This window comes from Danio rerio, chromosome 21 (assembly GCF_049306965.1).
Source record: "Danio rerio strain Tuebingen ecotype United States chromosome 21, GRCz12tu, whole genome shotgun sequence".
NCBI lineage: Eukaryota > Metazoa > Chordata > Actinopteri > Cypriniformes > Danionidae > Danio > Danio rerio.
This window is the reverse complement of record NC_133196.1, coordinates 22,551,236-22,568,954: the sequence shown is the minus strand read 5'-3', so window position 1 is coordinate 22,568,954 and position 17,719 is coordinate 22,551,236. Positions and strand designations below refer to the sequence as shown.

Sequence of the window (17,719 nt, the reverse complement as noted above, 5' to 3'; positions counted from 1 at the left end):
ACTCACCCCTCATGTCGATCCAAACCCATATTTGTTCATCTTCAAAATGCAGTCGAAGATATTTCGAATAAAATCCACATTAAAATGTATCAACATAAGTTGAGTGGTTTAATCCAAGTCTTCTGAAGGAACAGGGTTTCTTTGAAGCCTGTATGGTTGACTAATGTATCTATCTACTATTAAACACATTTACTACATTTGAAGATTATGTGAACTTCATATGAAATGCATGATGAAATGTGTGAAATATATTACAACAAAATTGACGATGACATATACAGTTGAAATCAAAATTATAAGCCCCCTTCAAATTTTTTTCTTCTTTTTAAAATATTTTCCAAATGATGTTTAACAGAGCAAGAAAATTTTCACAGTGTGTCTGATAATATTTTTTCTTCCGGAGAAAATCTTATTTGCTTTATTTTGGCTAGAATAAAAGCAGTTTTTCAATTTTTCAAATCTATTTTAAGGTCAAAATTATTATCCCCTTTAAGCTATATTTTTTTCGATAATCTACAGAACAAACCATCGTTATACAATAACTTGCCGAATTACCCTAACCTGCCTAGTTAAACTAATTAGCCTAGTTAAGCCTTTAAATGTCACTTTAAGCTGTATAGAAGTGTTTTGAAAAATATCTAGTGAGATATTATTTACTGTCATCATGGCAAAGATAAAATAAATCAGTTATTAGAAATGAGTTATTAAAACTATTATGTTTAGAAATGTGTTGAAAAAAATCTTCTCTCCATTAAACAGAAATTGCGGAAAAAATAAACAAGCGGTCTAATAATTCAGGGGGGCTAATAGTTCTGACTTCAACTGTACACTTCACAGATTTCAGGAAAGGCCCTTTGTGAAGAGAGTCAGATGTTCACTTGTGTTTGGAATACACCTACAACTGGTGTCCCCTTCAGAAAGTGCCGTTCATGGATGATATGTTGATTGCATTTTATTTTACAGTATGTTTACTTATGATGTTGCAGTGTACTTAAACTGGCTTTTAAAAGGTACATAAATTGGTTGCAAAATTAATATCAGTACATAATACAGTATATACAAATAGGACTGTAACATAAAATAAGTTAGGACTCTAAAATAAATTAGTTTAATTCATGTGAATCATGTCAGTACATGTGAACAAACAGGTTCATTTTTACATGTTGATAAGTACATTTGCATTTCTGCAAAAAACAGTCAAGTCTTAAGAAATCACAGCGATACATTATTATCAGGATACTGTACTTGCATCAATTTTTTTGTCATTTTAAATATATTACGATATTCTGTACCGGCATCATATAATGTCCTTAAAGGAAAACATTGGCACTTTTATCTAAACAACAGTCTCTACTGATGATCTGAATCAGGTGTGTTTGGTTAAGAAGACATGAGCTGCATCCGAAATCGCATACTATCATACTATAATAGTATGCTAAAAACAGGATACGAGTCTGAATTCAAAGAATTCGAAAAACAGTATGTGAGAAATACCCGAATGGCTTACTACTTCCAGCTAGATTCTGAAGTGCGCTTTGGATGGGCGCTACGCTATCCCATGATGAACCGTGAGAGAATTTATGAATGGGTGTAAAGCGACGCAACTGATGTGGGTAGGTCACAGGATCATGACAAAAAGGTGGATCTAGAACATCCGAGTACCACTCATACTACTCACATTCATATTCTTTAGAACATACTTTTCTAACAGCCGAGTAGTATATTTAAATTCAAACGCAGTGCCTACTGAGTAGTAAGCGATTTCGAACGCAGCCATGGAAAATGTCTCAACATGATTGAGAAACACTGATCTAGTGGACTGTCAAGAAAAATTATGTAATATTAATTAGATCTTAATATTTTATTAAATAGTATAAAAAAACTGGTGATATATCGATAAAAAGTGTATCGATATAGTATTGCCACAGATTGCAATACAATAATGTATTGCTATTTTCCCCTCACCCCTAATATAAAGTGATCATGTCTCTTCAGAAAGTTGGAGTAAACAGCTTTGTTGATTGATTGATTGGTTTATCATCAATCTATTAATTGATTCCATCATCAATTCATTCATCTATCAGCCCATTCATCAATCAATTAACGAATCAATCATTCCATCATCAGCTGATTCATTCATCAACCAATCCATTCATCTATTCATTCAACACACATGTGAAACCCTCATAAAATATGGTTTAATAAGATTTTTACTGCATGAAACCCATTTGATCATAAAATCACCATTTTGTTTACATGAAAATGTCCCAAAACCATGTATGACAAAAACCCAAAACCCAAAACCATGTGGATTTGAAAGTAATTCTTAAATGTACGCACGTTTAAGATTTGAGGTAATACCATCGCCATGATGGTCAAAGAAATCCAAACATTCTTTCACCCCAATGCAGTTTAATAAAGAGGCTAAAGAAGTTATATTCTTATATTTGGTTAATTTTTGCAGCCCAGGGCTATACTTCTCACCATGTATTGTTTCTTTTCTAAAACATGCAGTTTAGTATAAAGCATGTTTATTACTAAGAAAACTAAAACAAACAAACTAAATTATATTTTAATTGAACACATCACATAATAATAATAATAAACATAATAAGTACATACTGTACTGTACTGTTCTATCTAGTATTGTGAAAAGGTAAAGCTGAAAATCAATAGTTAAAGTGCCACCCAGCAGCCTAAAGCTTCTAGCGCAAGTAGGAACTCCGTGGCGGCGTTAAGAATGGCGGCAGAGGGAACATTTTGAAGTGGTGACATCTGTAGCTGTACAGCATGAAGTGTTTTTTCTGTAAAAATGAAATGTTTTGAAGCTTCAGAGTTTGCTTTGGACAAAAAAAAAAAAAAACTCTCAGATATCTTTCAAAATATCTTCATTTGTGTTCCAAAGACGTTCCAAAGGTTCTTAAAATGACTTGAGGGTGAGTAAATACTGACAGCACTGTCAATTTGGTGTCAACCAACCCTTCAAGCAGATTGTGATCATTCTTCAGGGTGAAGTTCCACGTTAGTCCTTTAATGGAGCATTTTACAATCTATATGTTTCCACAGCCTTGACCATGCAAGATTTGGTGTTTTCACCTGCCATATGTGTTCATGTGTGTCTGATGTGTGTGTGTATTAACTGGCTCTGTCTTTGTGGTGTTGGTGTCTTCTAGGCTCATGTGGTTCAGCGCTGGCTTGTACATCAGGACAGTAGTTTGAGTGCAGAGGGTTCGTCGGAGACGCAAGGTGGAAAATGGCACTTTGATGGAAGAGTAAATATCTTAGTACTGCCTCTCAGTGCTTTACTTTCCTCTTTCCTGGACAATCGTGTGTTGGTGTGGCTTCGTGAACGTTTCTGTGTGTGGTACTCTTGTGGTTGTTGTGTAGCTCTAGTGACAAGTTCCCGTGTTTGAATGTCGTGTTGTGGCTAATAGCTTTAGTTAGCTCCGCTAGTTCCTGTAGTGTTTCTTCATCTTCCTCTCATTCTAATTGGCTTTTTGTGTGTGTGATTTTGTATTCCTAACGTGAGATTCTGTGTGTTTGGTTTAGTGTGTATTTGTTTGTATGTGTATCAGATGGTTTGGCGATAAAAGCTTGCACAGGGATCAACCCCCTGCTGTGGCCACTGATTGCTGATATTTGTCAGAATGTCATTTACAGTATCAGCAGATGTACTACGGAGATTACAAAGGGAAAAATGAGATTATATGAAACAATATAAATTTATTAAAAACTTGTAGAAATAAAATACAGAAAATGTACGCACATGCTCACCATTCAAAAGCAAATCAATTAATTTTAGCTAACACATTAACATTCTCTGAATAATTGCTTTGATATCTCAATATTTGTCTCCAGGTGTTGAAAACTTGTTCACATTATCAAGCTTGAGGAAAACAGTGTCATGATCTGGGGTTTCGTGCCAATTTCATGCAGATGATAGTTTAGTGCCAAGTTCATGACAGGATCAACCAGCGTGTCCTTTTCAGTACTTCAAAGACAAGTCAATCCATCAGAATTATGCTTAAACTGGACATTCATTTCTCAGGAGGATAATGACCCAAAACACATCTCAAAGTTGTTCAGGAACTGTCAAATAAGTAAGACGAATAACAACTCTGAGCATCACACAATTTATAGATTGACCAACTTGAAATGTTTGAGGAACATTCATCGACAATGTCCAGCTCAAATATGTTAGCCGAATAGATAATATTGATTTTATTTAGTTGGGGGGAGCGTTTATTCAGGAAAACTAGAAAACAAATGTCTTCTAATAATATGGTTCTGAGTGAGAGCTTCTTTGGTTTTATGCTTTATTTACTGTATGTACAATAATATATGTCTGCAATATTGTTCATCAATTGTTAATAATTTAAAGGGATATTTCATCCAGAAATAAAAATTCTGTCATAATTTACTTTCTTTAGTTTGACCTTCTTCTGTTGAACACAAAAGAAGATTTTTTAAAGAAAGCTGGAAACCTGCAATTATTGACTTCCATATTATTTGTTTTTCTTATTATGAATGTCAATGGTTAGATGTGTTTAGCTTTCTTCAAAATATCTTACTTTTGTGAGTAACAGGGCTTTGAACTACTTCTGGGTTTCTTCAGTTATTTAATTTTCATTTTTGTATAAACCATCCATTTTCATTTTATTTATTTTTAAACACTTTCAATACAGCCGAGAGGCGGATTAAAGTGCTTTACATGATGAAAATAATAAGTCCAATATAAAATCCAAACTAAAATAGGCTACTCAATATACGTAAAATGGTCACACACTGTTTAAAGCAGAAATGAAAATCAACAAATGAACATGTTGAAGGCTAAGGAAATCAAATGAGTTTCAAGGAGAAATCAAAAACAGATGTGCCTATTCTAAAATGTCCTACCACCAAAAAGGCTTAGTACCTTACAGCATTTCAACCTGAAGCAAGTGGTTGTCAATAAGTTGCTAGTTACTAGATCTTAAACTTTTACCAGGGTTATTTGGACATAGCAAATGAGGCATTTTGAAGCAAGATTGTGTAGACATTAAAACACCAAAAAAAAATATTGCCAGTAGAGGACTTGTAAAATGGGGGTCATATCTAACCATTTTAAAGAAATTTAGCTCAATCATTTTGAATCAAAAATCGAGTTACCAGCGATTTGGGGATATCACAAAATAAGGAATTCCAATAATTAAAACACTAGTGGATAACTGTCTCATGAGACTTTTAGGACAAAGAAAATTTATATTTTGGAGAGTGAACAAAGCTGAAAGAAACTAGAGGCAATGACTGATAGGCGACTATCAATGAGGACACCAAAATGACTCGTCTCAAGTTTTTGAGCTTGTTCATGATCTGCTGTTAGCAATTTGCTTTTTTAAATATTTGATGGGTAAAACTTTAGGAGAATAAAGCCATCTCATTATACCTAGTTTTTAAAAAAACATATAATAATGTTAATTGGCATTTCCATGAAAATTCTGTAATTTTATAAGAATTTCAACAAAGCATATGACATAGGAAAAATCTAGATAAGTAACTTTGCATCTGCATGTTTACTATACCAGTTATTACAATTTCATATTTGCTAACAGTTTGTTTTGATTGAACCAACAGGCATTCTACTGACGATGATATGATATGTATGTGTCTGTCAACGTATTAGCAAATAACATCAAAGAAAAAACATCAGTATAAGCAATAGTCTCAAACGTGATTCCTAGAGAACCACAGCTCTGCACAGTTTTGCTCCAACCCTAATCAAACACAGCTACTCCATTAATCAAGGTGTTCAAGACTACTAGTTTGCGTCCAAAATTGCCTACTTCTGTAGTATGTACTACAATTAAATTAGAATTCACTACATGACCACTTGAAAAGTATGTTCTATATTGACCTTATACTTCCCGTACGAGCAGGTGCAGCCATTGGAATCTTTTTGGCTCGAGACTTTCGATCTCAATCACTTCATTGATTTTTGGATGTTAAAAACAGCTTGTTATGCTGCTTGATGTTGCAAGCTGATATTACCTTACTATATTATTCTACTTTTTATGTATTTAGTCATGAACACACTTGTTTGTAGAGCAAGTAGTTTGACAGTTTTCTGTCATTTATCGTTCCTAGTCATTTCTTCCAATAGTCAACGGAATCAGAATTTCTAAAAACATCGTAAAAACGACCGCACTTCTGCATTGTAGAATAAGGTCATATGAATGTGAGTAGTATAAATGTAGCTCGTACAGACTACATCTGCCATTTGTCATTATTACGTGACCCACCCATGTCAATTGCGTCACCTTATTTTCATTGATAAATTCTCTCTCGTGGCCTCATGGGATAGTATAGCATCTATCGAATGTGTACTTCAGAATCTTTCCAGAAGTAGCAGATCATCCGGTTACTTCTTGCCTACTGTTTTTCAAATTAATACTATGAATTCAGACATATGACGAAGCTTGCATACTGTTTTTAACGTATTATATTGACCTTCCTCTTCCCATACGACCAGGCACAGACATTGAAATCTTTTTGGCTTGAGAATTTCGATCACAGTCACTTCCATTGATTTTTGGATGTTAAAAACAGCTTGTTATTGAAGTAGGCTTGAAGTTACAAACTGATATTGTCTTATTTTATTTTACTATTGTTTATGTAGATTGTCATGAGCACACGCATCTGATGTATGTAGCATGAATGGAGCTTTAACAGACTACATCTGCTATTTGTCATTATCATGTGACCTACCCATGTAAATTGCATCGTTTTACTTCCATTCATGAATTCTCTTTCATGGCATCATGGGATAGTGTAGCGTTCATCAGATACCATTATCGCTACTGTTTTTCGAATACTATGAATGCAGACATACTACTCAGCTCGCATTTTTAACGTACTACATAGTATGAAAGTGTAGAGACTATTAAGCAGGTATGAGTTGGAGGTGGTTGGAGCTAAACTCTGCAGATCTGTGGCCCTCCAGGAATCGAGTTTGAGACCATTGGTATAAGCATATTTGTGGCAGTGAATGAGTGAGCCTCTATTCTGCATGTTGATTACAAATAATGATCACTAACGAATGGCTTTCAACAGGACTGTAGAGAAGAAATTGATTCCTGTCCCGAAATGAAATCAATTAAGATCCTCAAGTGATTGACCAATTGTTTGAGTATAAGATGATGGCACACACGCGCAGACTATTACTGCACTGTCATGATGACTGATGGATATTTTTCTATGCCGTCACCTGAAGACTGAGCAAATGAAGGTGCAGAATGACTTCTTTCTCCTCATTCAGTATTCTGTCCTCATCTCCCACTGAATGGGCGACCGGCCTGTCAATCATTCCCACTGAATAGCATGGCAGAGACAATCTGAAATTTCGAGACTGCAGAGAATCTGACAAATCAATTTAAGGACTCAATAGAACTGTGAACACATCAGAGCAAACTGCATTAGTCATTGGATGGAAAACCACAAAATATCACTGATGGATTTTTAGATAGAGCAGCAGAAATGGGCGTCGAAGGTGCAAATTGAACAGGGCGATGTTGAGTTGTATGCTTGAAATTTTTCGAAAGGGAGAGAGAAAGACCAAAGCGAAGGTTGGGAACAGTAGGTATTGAGGCTTTTAGTTATTCCACTGAGAAAAGAACAGCCGAGATCAAGAGGAACGCTGTATGTAGATATGCAGACTGAGAGAGAGAAAGAGAGAAAGAAAAGAAACAGGCACCGATGATAGATGAAAGGAACAACAGTGAACATTAATGTATGTGTTCTGCATAGCTTGCATGACACAAAAAGATTTAATATTTTACCTGTTTTGTTTTACTTTGTACGGTATAAATAGAGCCCTGCTATATCTGTTTTATTTATCTTTTGTATTGTTCATTTTAATTCCACTCCTTTACAATTTACATTTTACTGAAATCTCTTTTTTTATTGTATTTTTGAGGACTATTTCATTTTTTTATGTGTTTTAGTAAAGCATGAACATCACATTTATTAAGAGTTTAATAAATATTTTATTTTTAGTAAACCTGTAAAATAAATTATAATATCTGAACTTCTCTTTTAGTTATCTTTTTGGAATAGGAAGACTTGAAAGAAAAAGTTTGGTTAATTATGAAAAAGAAAATTAAATCCTTTTTTGTGACAGCTACTCTTGTTATCAGGCATTTTGTGGACCTGTAAAATGAGTGTTATGATAATAATAATAATAATAATAATAATAATAATAATAATTATTATTATTATTATTATTATTATTATTATTATTATTATTATCTAGCATTCCTGTTCCCTGCAGGACAAACATTGTTTCATTTTTGTTTTGTTCAATGTTAGCTAGAATTCCTCCAAAATTTGTGATTTGGAGAATAAATGGATTGTTTTTTATTGTGGTCTTTTCACTTCTTTTTTTTTTTCATTGGTTTTCTGCTTTGGTTTGAGTTTTTTTTTTAAATAATTTATTTAACTTGGTTTGTTTTCCTTTATATTTAGCTCACTTTTTTTCTTATTATTCCAGCTAAATACAAAATATATAGAGCATTTATTATTTTATATATAAAACTTATAATTTTAATAAAACTGTTACTATTATATTAATATATTACGTTAATATATATATATATATATATATATATATATATATATATATATATATATATATATATATATATATATATATATATATATATATATATATAATTAATATATATATATATATATATATATATATATATATATATATATATATATATAATTATTAAATATATATATATATATATATATATATAAAATTATTATTTTCATTATTATTATTATCATTATTATTTAATTTCACTAATATTGTTCTGTTTATCAGTTTATAATTCTGTCACAAATTTACAGTTAAAGCAAACATTATTTTGATAGATGGTTGTGAAGATGCTGGAATTTTCTGTGTATATGACATAAAAATTTTTTTTACCAAATACATTTACAAAAATAAACAATGACTGTTTTCTCATGTCTCTAAAACAAACTAAGTCTGTTTGCCATTGGTTTGACAAAGAAATAGATCCCCCTCCACACTGCTGTCAAGCTTTTAACTACAGTTCACCCCCCAAAATAATATTCTGTCATTATTTAGTCACACTTTTTCTAAAATTATTAAAAAAAAGAATATATTTTGAAATATGATGATAATAATCAGTATTTATTGACTTCCATGGTAAGAAAAAATACTATGAAAGTCACTGGCTACCAGTTATCAACTGTGACGTGTGGGGACGAGGCCAAAACAACCAAGGTAGGATCCAAGTGTTTTATAATGAAGATTCTTCATGCAAGCATACAAGTGGTCAAAACAAGTAAAACTCGGGTACATAACAGGGCATCCAAAATTGTAGTCAAAACAGGTGTAAGGTAAAAAAACAAGGCGGCAATCAAAAATCAAAATATATCAAAACAATGATCAGAAACAAAGCAAGAAAACTTAAACAAGACAAACACAAGTGACGGGAAATAAAGACTCAGTACAGCTGGTGTATTCAGCTGTGTGTAAGTGATGCAGATGCACAGTCAGCTTGCTCTCTTACTGACCTTTCATGTAGTGAGAAACTTTTTATTTTTGTGAACTAACCCACTGTAAAAACTGCTTACTTTACTAAATGCACAAGAAAAACAATCATATTTTTAAATGTTGGACTTTTTTTTTGTTGGAGTTTTAAATCAAATGCTGATATGTATAAGGGGCAAACTCAGCCATGTAATTAACATCAAATTAGATGACTTCACATAGGGTAATTGCATAACTGATAGGTTGCTGTTATTGTATGTGACCCTTGAACCAGCTCAAACCAGAAACTCTTTTCTTTTTTTTCTGTGGACATGCACAGCGCAGATTGAATTCTTAATTAGAGCTGTAAGTCAGACTGTATCACTAATGTTTTATCATGCAATAAACATCCATAAAACCTTGCGCAAAAAAGAAAGTGTTGCAATTTAACAGTCCATGTCCTTCAGATTTGGATTTATGTCCTTTTCTTCTCTCTCTTCCCCTCAGGCGGACGCAACGACCAGTTTCCTCCGTGCTGCACGCTCAGGTAATCTGGAAAAGGCTCTGGACCATATCAAGAATGGAATAGACATCAACATAGCCAATCAGGTGAGCAATAAAATCCATCCTGCAATCACCAGCATCCAGTGTGTGTGTGAGTGTTATTCTCATGATTTCATAAGATTAAAGATATTATTATTACTATGATTGCTACAAATATTATAAAGTATTTTTGAAGTAATTTATGTGATGGAAAAAGGGTTTTATTTATATAATTGTAGAGTTTGGGAGTATAAACTTTATGAATTTATTTAGTTTTAACATTTGTAATCTGTATTTAACCTATTAACTGTCATTCTAAATTTAAACATAGATGTGAAAATGCAACTCGACTTAAATATGTGTGATTAATGTTCAGTATGCTTTGAAATACAGTCCCAAGTCTTAGAGGGCTAAGGGGTTAAAGACCTATTGCTAATTAGTTTTTAATTAAATGTAAATGGCTTTGTTAAACCCAAATACTCATAATATTTCAATTCATTTGTGGAATTTGTGGCAAAAAACTTTATTGCTAAATGCTAAAAGAGAAAATGCCACCAGTCTGCTTTAATATTTCATATAAGTTTTCGAAAAAGAAGTGTTAATACTTTAAATAGTTTTTAAATAAGTAGTTTAACTGAGTCATTTAATTTGAATAGTTTTTTGTTTTGTTTTTAGGTTTAATTATGCAATTTGCAATGTTTTAGGACATTATAGTTACATTTTAAAAAAGGATTTTTGCCTAAATATTTTTAGTTGAATCTATAATGGCCTTTTTATAGCAATACTGACTAAACATATTAAGTTAAAGTTTGTATAACTAAAAAATGGCTAAACCAGAATAACTGATTTTTTTACAGTATAAATCCCTCACTAAAGAGATCATCTTGTATCATTGTCTTTTTGTCCAACTTTTTCATTTTTTAATTCACCTTATAGCTTGCTGAATTGGTTCATGGCTAAAATGCATCATAAAGAATGAATGAAAACAATCCTTCTGCAACTAATGTGGCTGAAAAAAGTGGATGGGCACTAATTCATTGGGTTTACAGTATGTAGGAGGAAAAAACCTAGCAACCATCCAAAATATCCAACCAACTCCATAGCAATGTGCTTAAAATAGGTATCCATACATGTGTAGAATGCAGATGCACAGTCAGCTTGCTCTCTTACTGACCTTTCCTGTATAGCTTATACAGTATATATCATCTACACTAAAAGTGTTTCAAGCTAAACTTACGGATATCTTTATAAGAGTTTAGGCTGTTTATGTCACTATGTTAAAACAAGCATTTAGTTGATTCTTAATTAGTGCTTTCTGGAGTGTTTATCACAACGACTTTTATGTTAAAAGATCAAATATAAATTTTGTTCACCGAAATATAAAATTCTGCCATCATTTACTGATGCACAACTTGTTCCAAACCTGTTTGAGTTTATTTCTTATGTTGAACACACAATACATATTGAAGCAGTAAAAAATCCCCCCCAAAACCTAGATACTGAATTATTGTTTTAGGCTATAGAAAAAATCTTTATCTAAACTTGTCTACTTAAAGGGTTTATAAGCCAGGTCTGGAGTCCACTGTGTGCGTTCTATTATTTTTTAAACATATAACTAAATAACTTAAATAAATAAATAAGATGACATTAAATAATATATTATGAGGGAATTTTTACAACAGTCAGTCATAACCAGAGTTGGGTGTAATGCGTTTCACAGCGTTGCTTTATTTTAATTACATTTTTGAGGACCGCAAAGTCAGTGTAATTGCGCTAATTGCATTACAAATATAGTTTTTGAAAATAGCTGCTGACGAGAGTGGTTGCTTCTATAAGTGTAAATACAGACATTATTTGGATTTCATTGAGCCTAAAAACAAAAATACTGCTGTGAAATGCAGTCTTTGTCCAGTCTCTAAAGAACTCGACTGCTTTTAACTGCAGCAACTTTTTCAAGCACTTGAATAGAAAGCATTCTACGACAATACCCAAGGAGAACACCACCACCCAAAAACACATTGACCTAACTTGGCCTAAACAGTATCTAACAGTATCTTTTGAATGTAAAGAGAAGCATAGCTGCTCATAGGGTCGTTCACATGATGCTTCTTTTAGCGCGTGCGCTCATATTGGGAGCACATATTGCTTTCATGCAAGCATGCGCAGTCGAAAACCGCGAGTCACGTGACAAAAACTGACTGTTCAGCTTCATACTTTGTCTGGAACACAACATTTCGGTAGACTACCTCAGACAAACAGAATAACACCCAAACACTGCAGTGCTTTTTTATACTATGGATGTCAGTGGTTACTGGTATCCATTTTTTTTCTAAATGTCTTCTTATGTGTTAAAAAAAAAGACAAACAGGATTGGAACAAGTGAATAAAGAGATAATTTTAAGTTTTGGATGAACTCTTCACTATGAACTCTGCAAATTCTCCAAATTGAAGAGTAAGAAAACGAAAGCAAGACATCCCTTTACATGATCTTCCATTAATGCAAACACCATTTACAAAAGTAACCGGTCATTAGAAAAAAAATCCTTAATGTTTAGCCCTGTATAAGTCTAAAATTTTATTCATAATGGTCCTAAAAAGTCTTAAATTTAACCTGAAGAAACCTGCAGAAACCCTGATCATAACATTTAGAACCACTGAATGTAAGTAAATAGTGAGACAGTTTTCGTTTTTGGGTGAACTATCCCTTTAAACAACACACCACACACATCTCAAATAACTCCTGCAGAATTCAAAGATAACAACTTCTGAAGCGTTTTCCGTTTTGTCTGTTTCGTACATCAGACGTTCAGCCAGCGGTCTGTGGACTCACACCCGTGCCTTAAAAGCCCAGTGTCACTTTGAAGCCCATTAATAGTACTGCCTAAATTCAGAAATTGCTATTTAGAGCTATAAATCCATCATCTTGTAGATCAGCATCCGCATCTGTGCATGTATTTGTTTGTCTGTTCCAGTATGTTTTTGTGTCTGTATTAACCCCCCAATGTTCCTGTGCTTGGACACTACAGCTGTGTTTACAGTGTCAATGCAGAGCTGTGTTCAATGCCCTAATCAGTAAATTGCCGTAATTAATCACGCCAGCACAGTCTTCCTTCTCTAACCCCCTCACCGGTCATGCTTTTGCACCCACTTGCATCATAACACACTCGGTGCTGCTGGCTTTAAATAGCATATTGTGGTATTTGCAGACGCGCTATGTTTGGTTTCTCAGAGACGGGTTAGTGAATGGACCTGAGCGCTTGGCTGACTTCCCGCATTGAAAAGCTCTGAAAATGAACACCCACTTTATATACTCACAGCCACACACACACACATTGACTACTACAGCAACCTTCTAACATCATGCACTGACAGAATTCCATCAGGAGTCTGTCTCGGTCTGCGATCTGCAACCCAGACTGGATTTGCGTGCATTTTTATAGTTACGTGTTTGGGTAAACTAAAGGTATACTTGCGCTGCGTGATGCTGATATCACAGCGTGAATGTCTCAGTGCTGTCGCAACACATTCTGTGAGGAGCTTAGACCGGGTTTGACAGTGAGACGGATTAAAGCCCTCGGCACGGATGCTTTGGGACTTGAAGTTTCAAGAATCAGCAAAACCTCCGAGCGTGTGCTTAATTTGCACCTTAGCTCAAAGGAGGTAATGGTTAATGAGATTTTTTTTAGACAATTGATGGTCTCGTCCTTGTAATTTGTCTTTATTTTACAGGTGACTAACTAACGGCTGTAAACAGCGCTAGTGCTATTAAGTCTTTTCATGTGTTAACATCTAATGATGATATAGCTTATACCAATTAGATTTAATTCTTCTGTCTGCACAATAAATCAAAATAATCTCCCTCTTTTTTGAATACTTTTTTCACATGGTTGTTTCTGTGGAAAAGAATGAAAATGAAGACATTGTTCATTGAAAGTCAAATCTACCAAATACATAAATGTGATTAAACAGCAAGTCCAAAGCAGTCGAAAAATGTGGGAAGAAATGTCAATAAAGGTCGAATTTTTGCTGTTTATTCTGATGAATCCCTTACCCAAAGAGGGTACTTTATGTTTGATTTTGGACATAAATGTGGTTATTTTTCTTTTTGAAGCTTGAACACTTTATTGTCTTAGTTTTTTAATGACCAGATTTTCTTCAAAATCTATGTCTCATTAACTGAAAGTAATAAAGCAATGTCCTTCTAGTAAATAAGACCTTTTCTTTGTATTAAATGATAGCAGAATTGGCTATTTTTGAGTTATTTATTTAATATAGCAGTACCTTATGCTATAAATAATAATATATACACTTGTTTGCCTAACAGTACAGTTAAAACAGTAATGATAAAACATATTAATACAATTTAAAATAGCATACTTTAAAAACTGTAATTTTCTGTCTTTATTGTCACATGATCTTTCACCAATAATTTTCAATATTCTGATTTGGTGAAAATGTACGTATTACGGTATCTGTAAATATTGTTTAATTATTTTCTGGAAACCATGATATATGTTTTAATGTTTTTTTTTCATGAACTTTTTATGAAATCAACACAAGCCAACAAGTCCTTCAAAAATCCCGTTTTGATATAATTAGATGTGTAATACAATTTATATTGTAAACAAACCCTAGAATTAGGTTCATTCTCTTTGTATTTTAGATGAATATTATATACAGTTGAAGTCAGAATTATTGGGCCCTTTTGATTTTTTTCTTCTTTTTAAAATATTTCTTAAATGATGTTAAACAGACCAAGGAAATTTCCACAGTATGTCTGATAAAATTTTTTCTTCTGGAGAAAGTATTACTTGTTTTATTTTTGCTAGAATAAAAGCAGTTTTTAATTTTTTAAAAACATTTTAAGGTCAAAATTATTAGCCCTTTTAAGCTATATATTTTTTTGATAATCTACAGAACAAACCATTGTTATACAATAATTTGCTTAATTACCCTAACCTGTTAACCTAATTAACCTAGTTAAGCCTTTAAATGTCTAATTAAGCTGTATAGAAGTGTCTTGAAAAATATATAGTGAAATATTATGAGCCGCAGGTTTTTAAAAAGTATTAAAATGTCTTAAATTTCAAAAACAAGATTTTAGGCCTTAAAAAGGTCTTAAATTTACAGAATTATGATGCTATAGGTCTTTAATACTTTTAAACATGTCTTCATTTTCCTTTGTCCATGTACAGCTACCCAATCGTTTATTCATTCATTTTTCTTCAGCTTAGTCCCTTTATTTATCAGGGGTCGTCACAGCGGAATGAACCGTTAACTTATCCAGCATATGTTTCACACGGCGGATGCCTTTTCAGTTGCAAACCAGTAGGAAACACCCACTCAGACACACTCATACACTACGGCCAATTTAGTATATTCATTTAACCTTTACCTGTGGGGGTAACCAGAGCACCCGAACAAAACCCATGCCAACATCGGGAGAACATGTAAACTCCACACAGAAATAACAACTGGCCCAGTTGTCCACTGGACGGGACTCGAATCAGCGACCTTCTTGCTGTGAGGCGAGTGCCAACCACTGAGCCACAGTGTCCCCCAAATCGTTTAACAAAAGTACAATTTATTAACTCTGTATGCCAATATGGTTTAATTATCTTCATTGCATTTTTACAATAACATTTGTTTGAACATTCTCTATGCATTTATGCATAAATGTGTGCTGTGCATGAATTTAGTTGATTATAGTTTTTAAAACTTGTCGTTCTGTAAATATATGTATATAACAAGAGTTTGCTTCGACACAAGTAAAATAAATTTCCTCTGGCCATTAAAAAAAATCCTTAGCGTTTTGCCATTTGAAAGTCTTAAATTTCATTCATGAAAAGGTCTTTCAATTTGACTTGGTGAAACCTGCAGAAAGCCTGCAAAATGTGTAATCGAATAGATTACATTACTAACTACACTTTTCTTTATGTAAATTGTCATCTTTAGCAGGTAGCCATTTTAATGACCCCAGCATTGCTCATACACATATAGCATATTATATTGCTTTCAATACTGTGTGATATCAACATCCATAGAATATTAATGCCAAGTGTGCACGTGTAGCTGTTTTCATCTGCTCCTCCTCGTTCTCCATCTTCATCTCTGCCTTCATCTCCTCTGCACATGCTCTGTGCATCTGCAGCAGGAGCTCATTAGGCATGAGTGACACTGCAGTATGAAGGGGATTCCAGTCGGCCTGGCAGAGCAGAGCCCCCTTATGGCCAAACCAGGCTAAACTCCCAGATTTCCTGACAAAAAGCACACACTGTACCATGTGCATCAGCCTTTACCTTCCTGTCGGTTTCCTCCGCTGCTCCATTTCCACACCCTGTTTAATGAGAGCTCCACAGATCTGTTGATGTCTCAGCGCTTCACTGGGTTATTTTTAGGCTACCCTCCTCTCAGTGAGTCATTTGACAGGTAGACACAGAGAGAGAGAGAGAGAGATAAAGAGATAGACTTGAGATGTGTCAGAGTGGGCTTTTTTCACACTGAGTTTTTGAGCGCCTCATGTTTTCTCTTGTACTCGCAGAATGGGCTTAACGGGTTGCATTTGGCCTCCAAAGAAGGCCATGTTAAGATGGTGCTGGAGCTGCTGCACAATGGCATTGACCTGGAGACTACGACAAAGGTACATCTGCTTCTTCAATCAGTCAGTCAGTCAGGCTTCCTCCAGCATTATTAAAACTGATACCTTTTTGAAAAAAATATTAATTAATAACAAAAATGTATTTTGTGTCATGTTTTTAGTTCTTATAACTATAATGACCAAGTAACTTGAGCAAAAATAAAATAAATTTTATTGGTAACACTTTATTTTTATTGTCCATTTGAGTATTAGTAGACTGTCTGCTTAATATCTGTTGATACTGCATCTTCAACAGACATTTAACTAATCTACTTAAAATATAATGACAATTAGTTGGCATATAGATGCAATGTAACAGTTTAACAAACGGACCATCAAAATAAAGTGCGTCCAAATTATTTTCTAATATTTGTTTCTTTATTATTTGTACACCTCTATTCGTTTTGCAGAAAGGGAATACAGCCCTTCATATTGCTGCTTTGGCCGGTCAAGAGAAAGTGGTTGCAGAACTGATCAATTATGGTGCCAACGTTAATGCCCAGTCTCAGGTTAGTCCATGCCCCAAAGCATAAACAACAAAACTAGTAACATGTTAATGAAATGCTGAATTCATTTGGTGTCAATTTTGCATTTTGCAGAAAGGTTTTAGTCCTCTGTACATGGCAGCACAGGAGAACCACTTGGAAGTGGTGAAATATCTACTTGAACATGGAGCCAATCAGAGCCTTCCAACTGAGGTGAGTGACACAATAAACTCAAACCCAACACAAATCATGATTTAAGATGATCATGATAATGATTAAAATGTTTAAACGTGACATTGGATGTCTGTTTTACACAAGTTGATAAGATTCTGTAGGACTTTAATGAAAAGTCTGTTTAACATTTTTGGTTACATTTCCTAATGCTAGGTTAAATAAACAACCCTGTTACCCTGTCAAAAAACCCTCAGTTCACAGCAAGCTGTATCGCTTCATGTCTCTTTAAATCAGGGGTCACCAAACTTGTTCCTGGAGGGCCGGTGTCCTGCAGATTTTAAC

The 17,719-nt window shown here is 33.8% G+C and overlaps 1 protein-coding gene across 50 annotated transcripts in view; it reads left to right on the top strand.

Moving 5' to 3' along the window:
- ank1b (ankyrin 1, erythrocytic b) overlaps window positions 1-17,719 on the top strand; it is a 129,145-nt gene that overhangs the window by 50,301 nt on the left and 61,125 nt on the right. For 27 of the 50 annotated variants that reach the window (XR_012396740.1, XR_012396739.1, XR_012396738.1 and 24 more), the window contains exons 2-6: window positions 3,174-3,272; window positions 10,046-10,147; window positions 16,623-16,721; window positions 17,129-17,227; window positions 17,318-17,416. Coding sequence is in view for 32 of the 50 variants with exons in the window: in XM_073935270.1 (XP_073791371.1) it covers window positions 3,174-3,272; window positions 10,046-10,147; window positions 16,623-16,721; window positions 17,129-17,227; window positions 17,318-17,416 (498 nt within the window). In the remaining 18 variants the exon portion in view is untranslated. The remainder of the gene's footprint in view (window positions 1-3,173; window positions 3,273-10,045; window positions 10,148-16,622; window positions 16,722-17,128; window positions 17,228-17,317; window positions 17,417-17,719) is intronic. The other 23 variants (XR_012396747.1, XR_012396746.1, XR_012396744.1 and 20 more) reach the window with 1 other exon arrangement.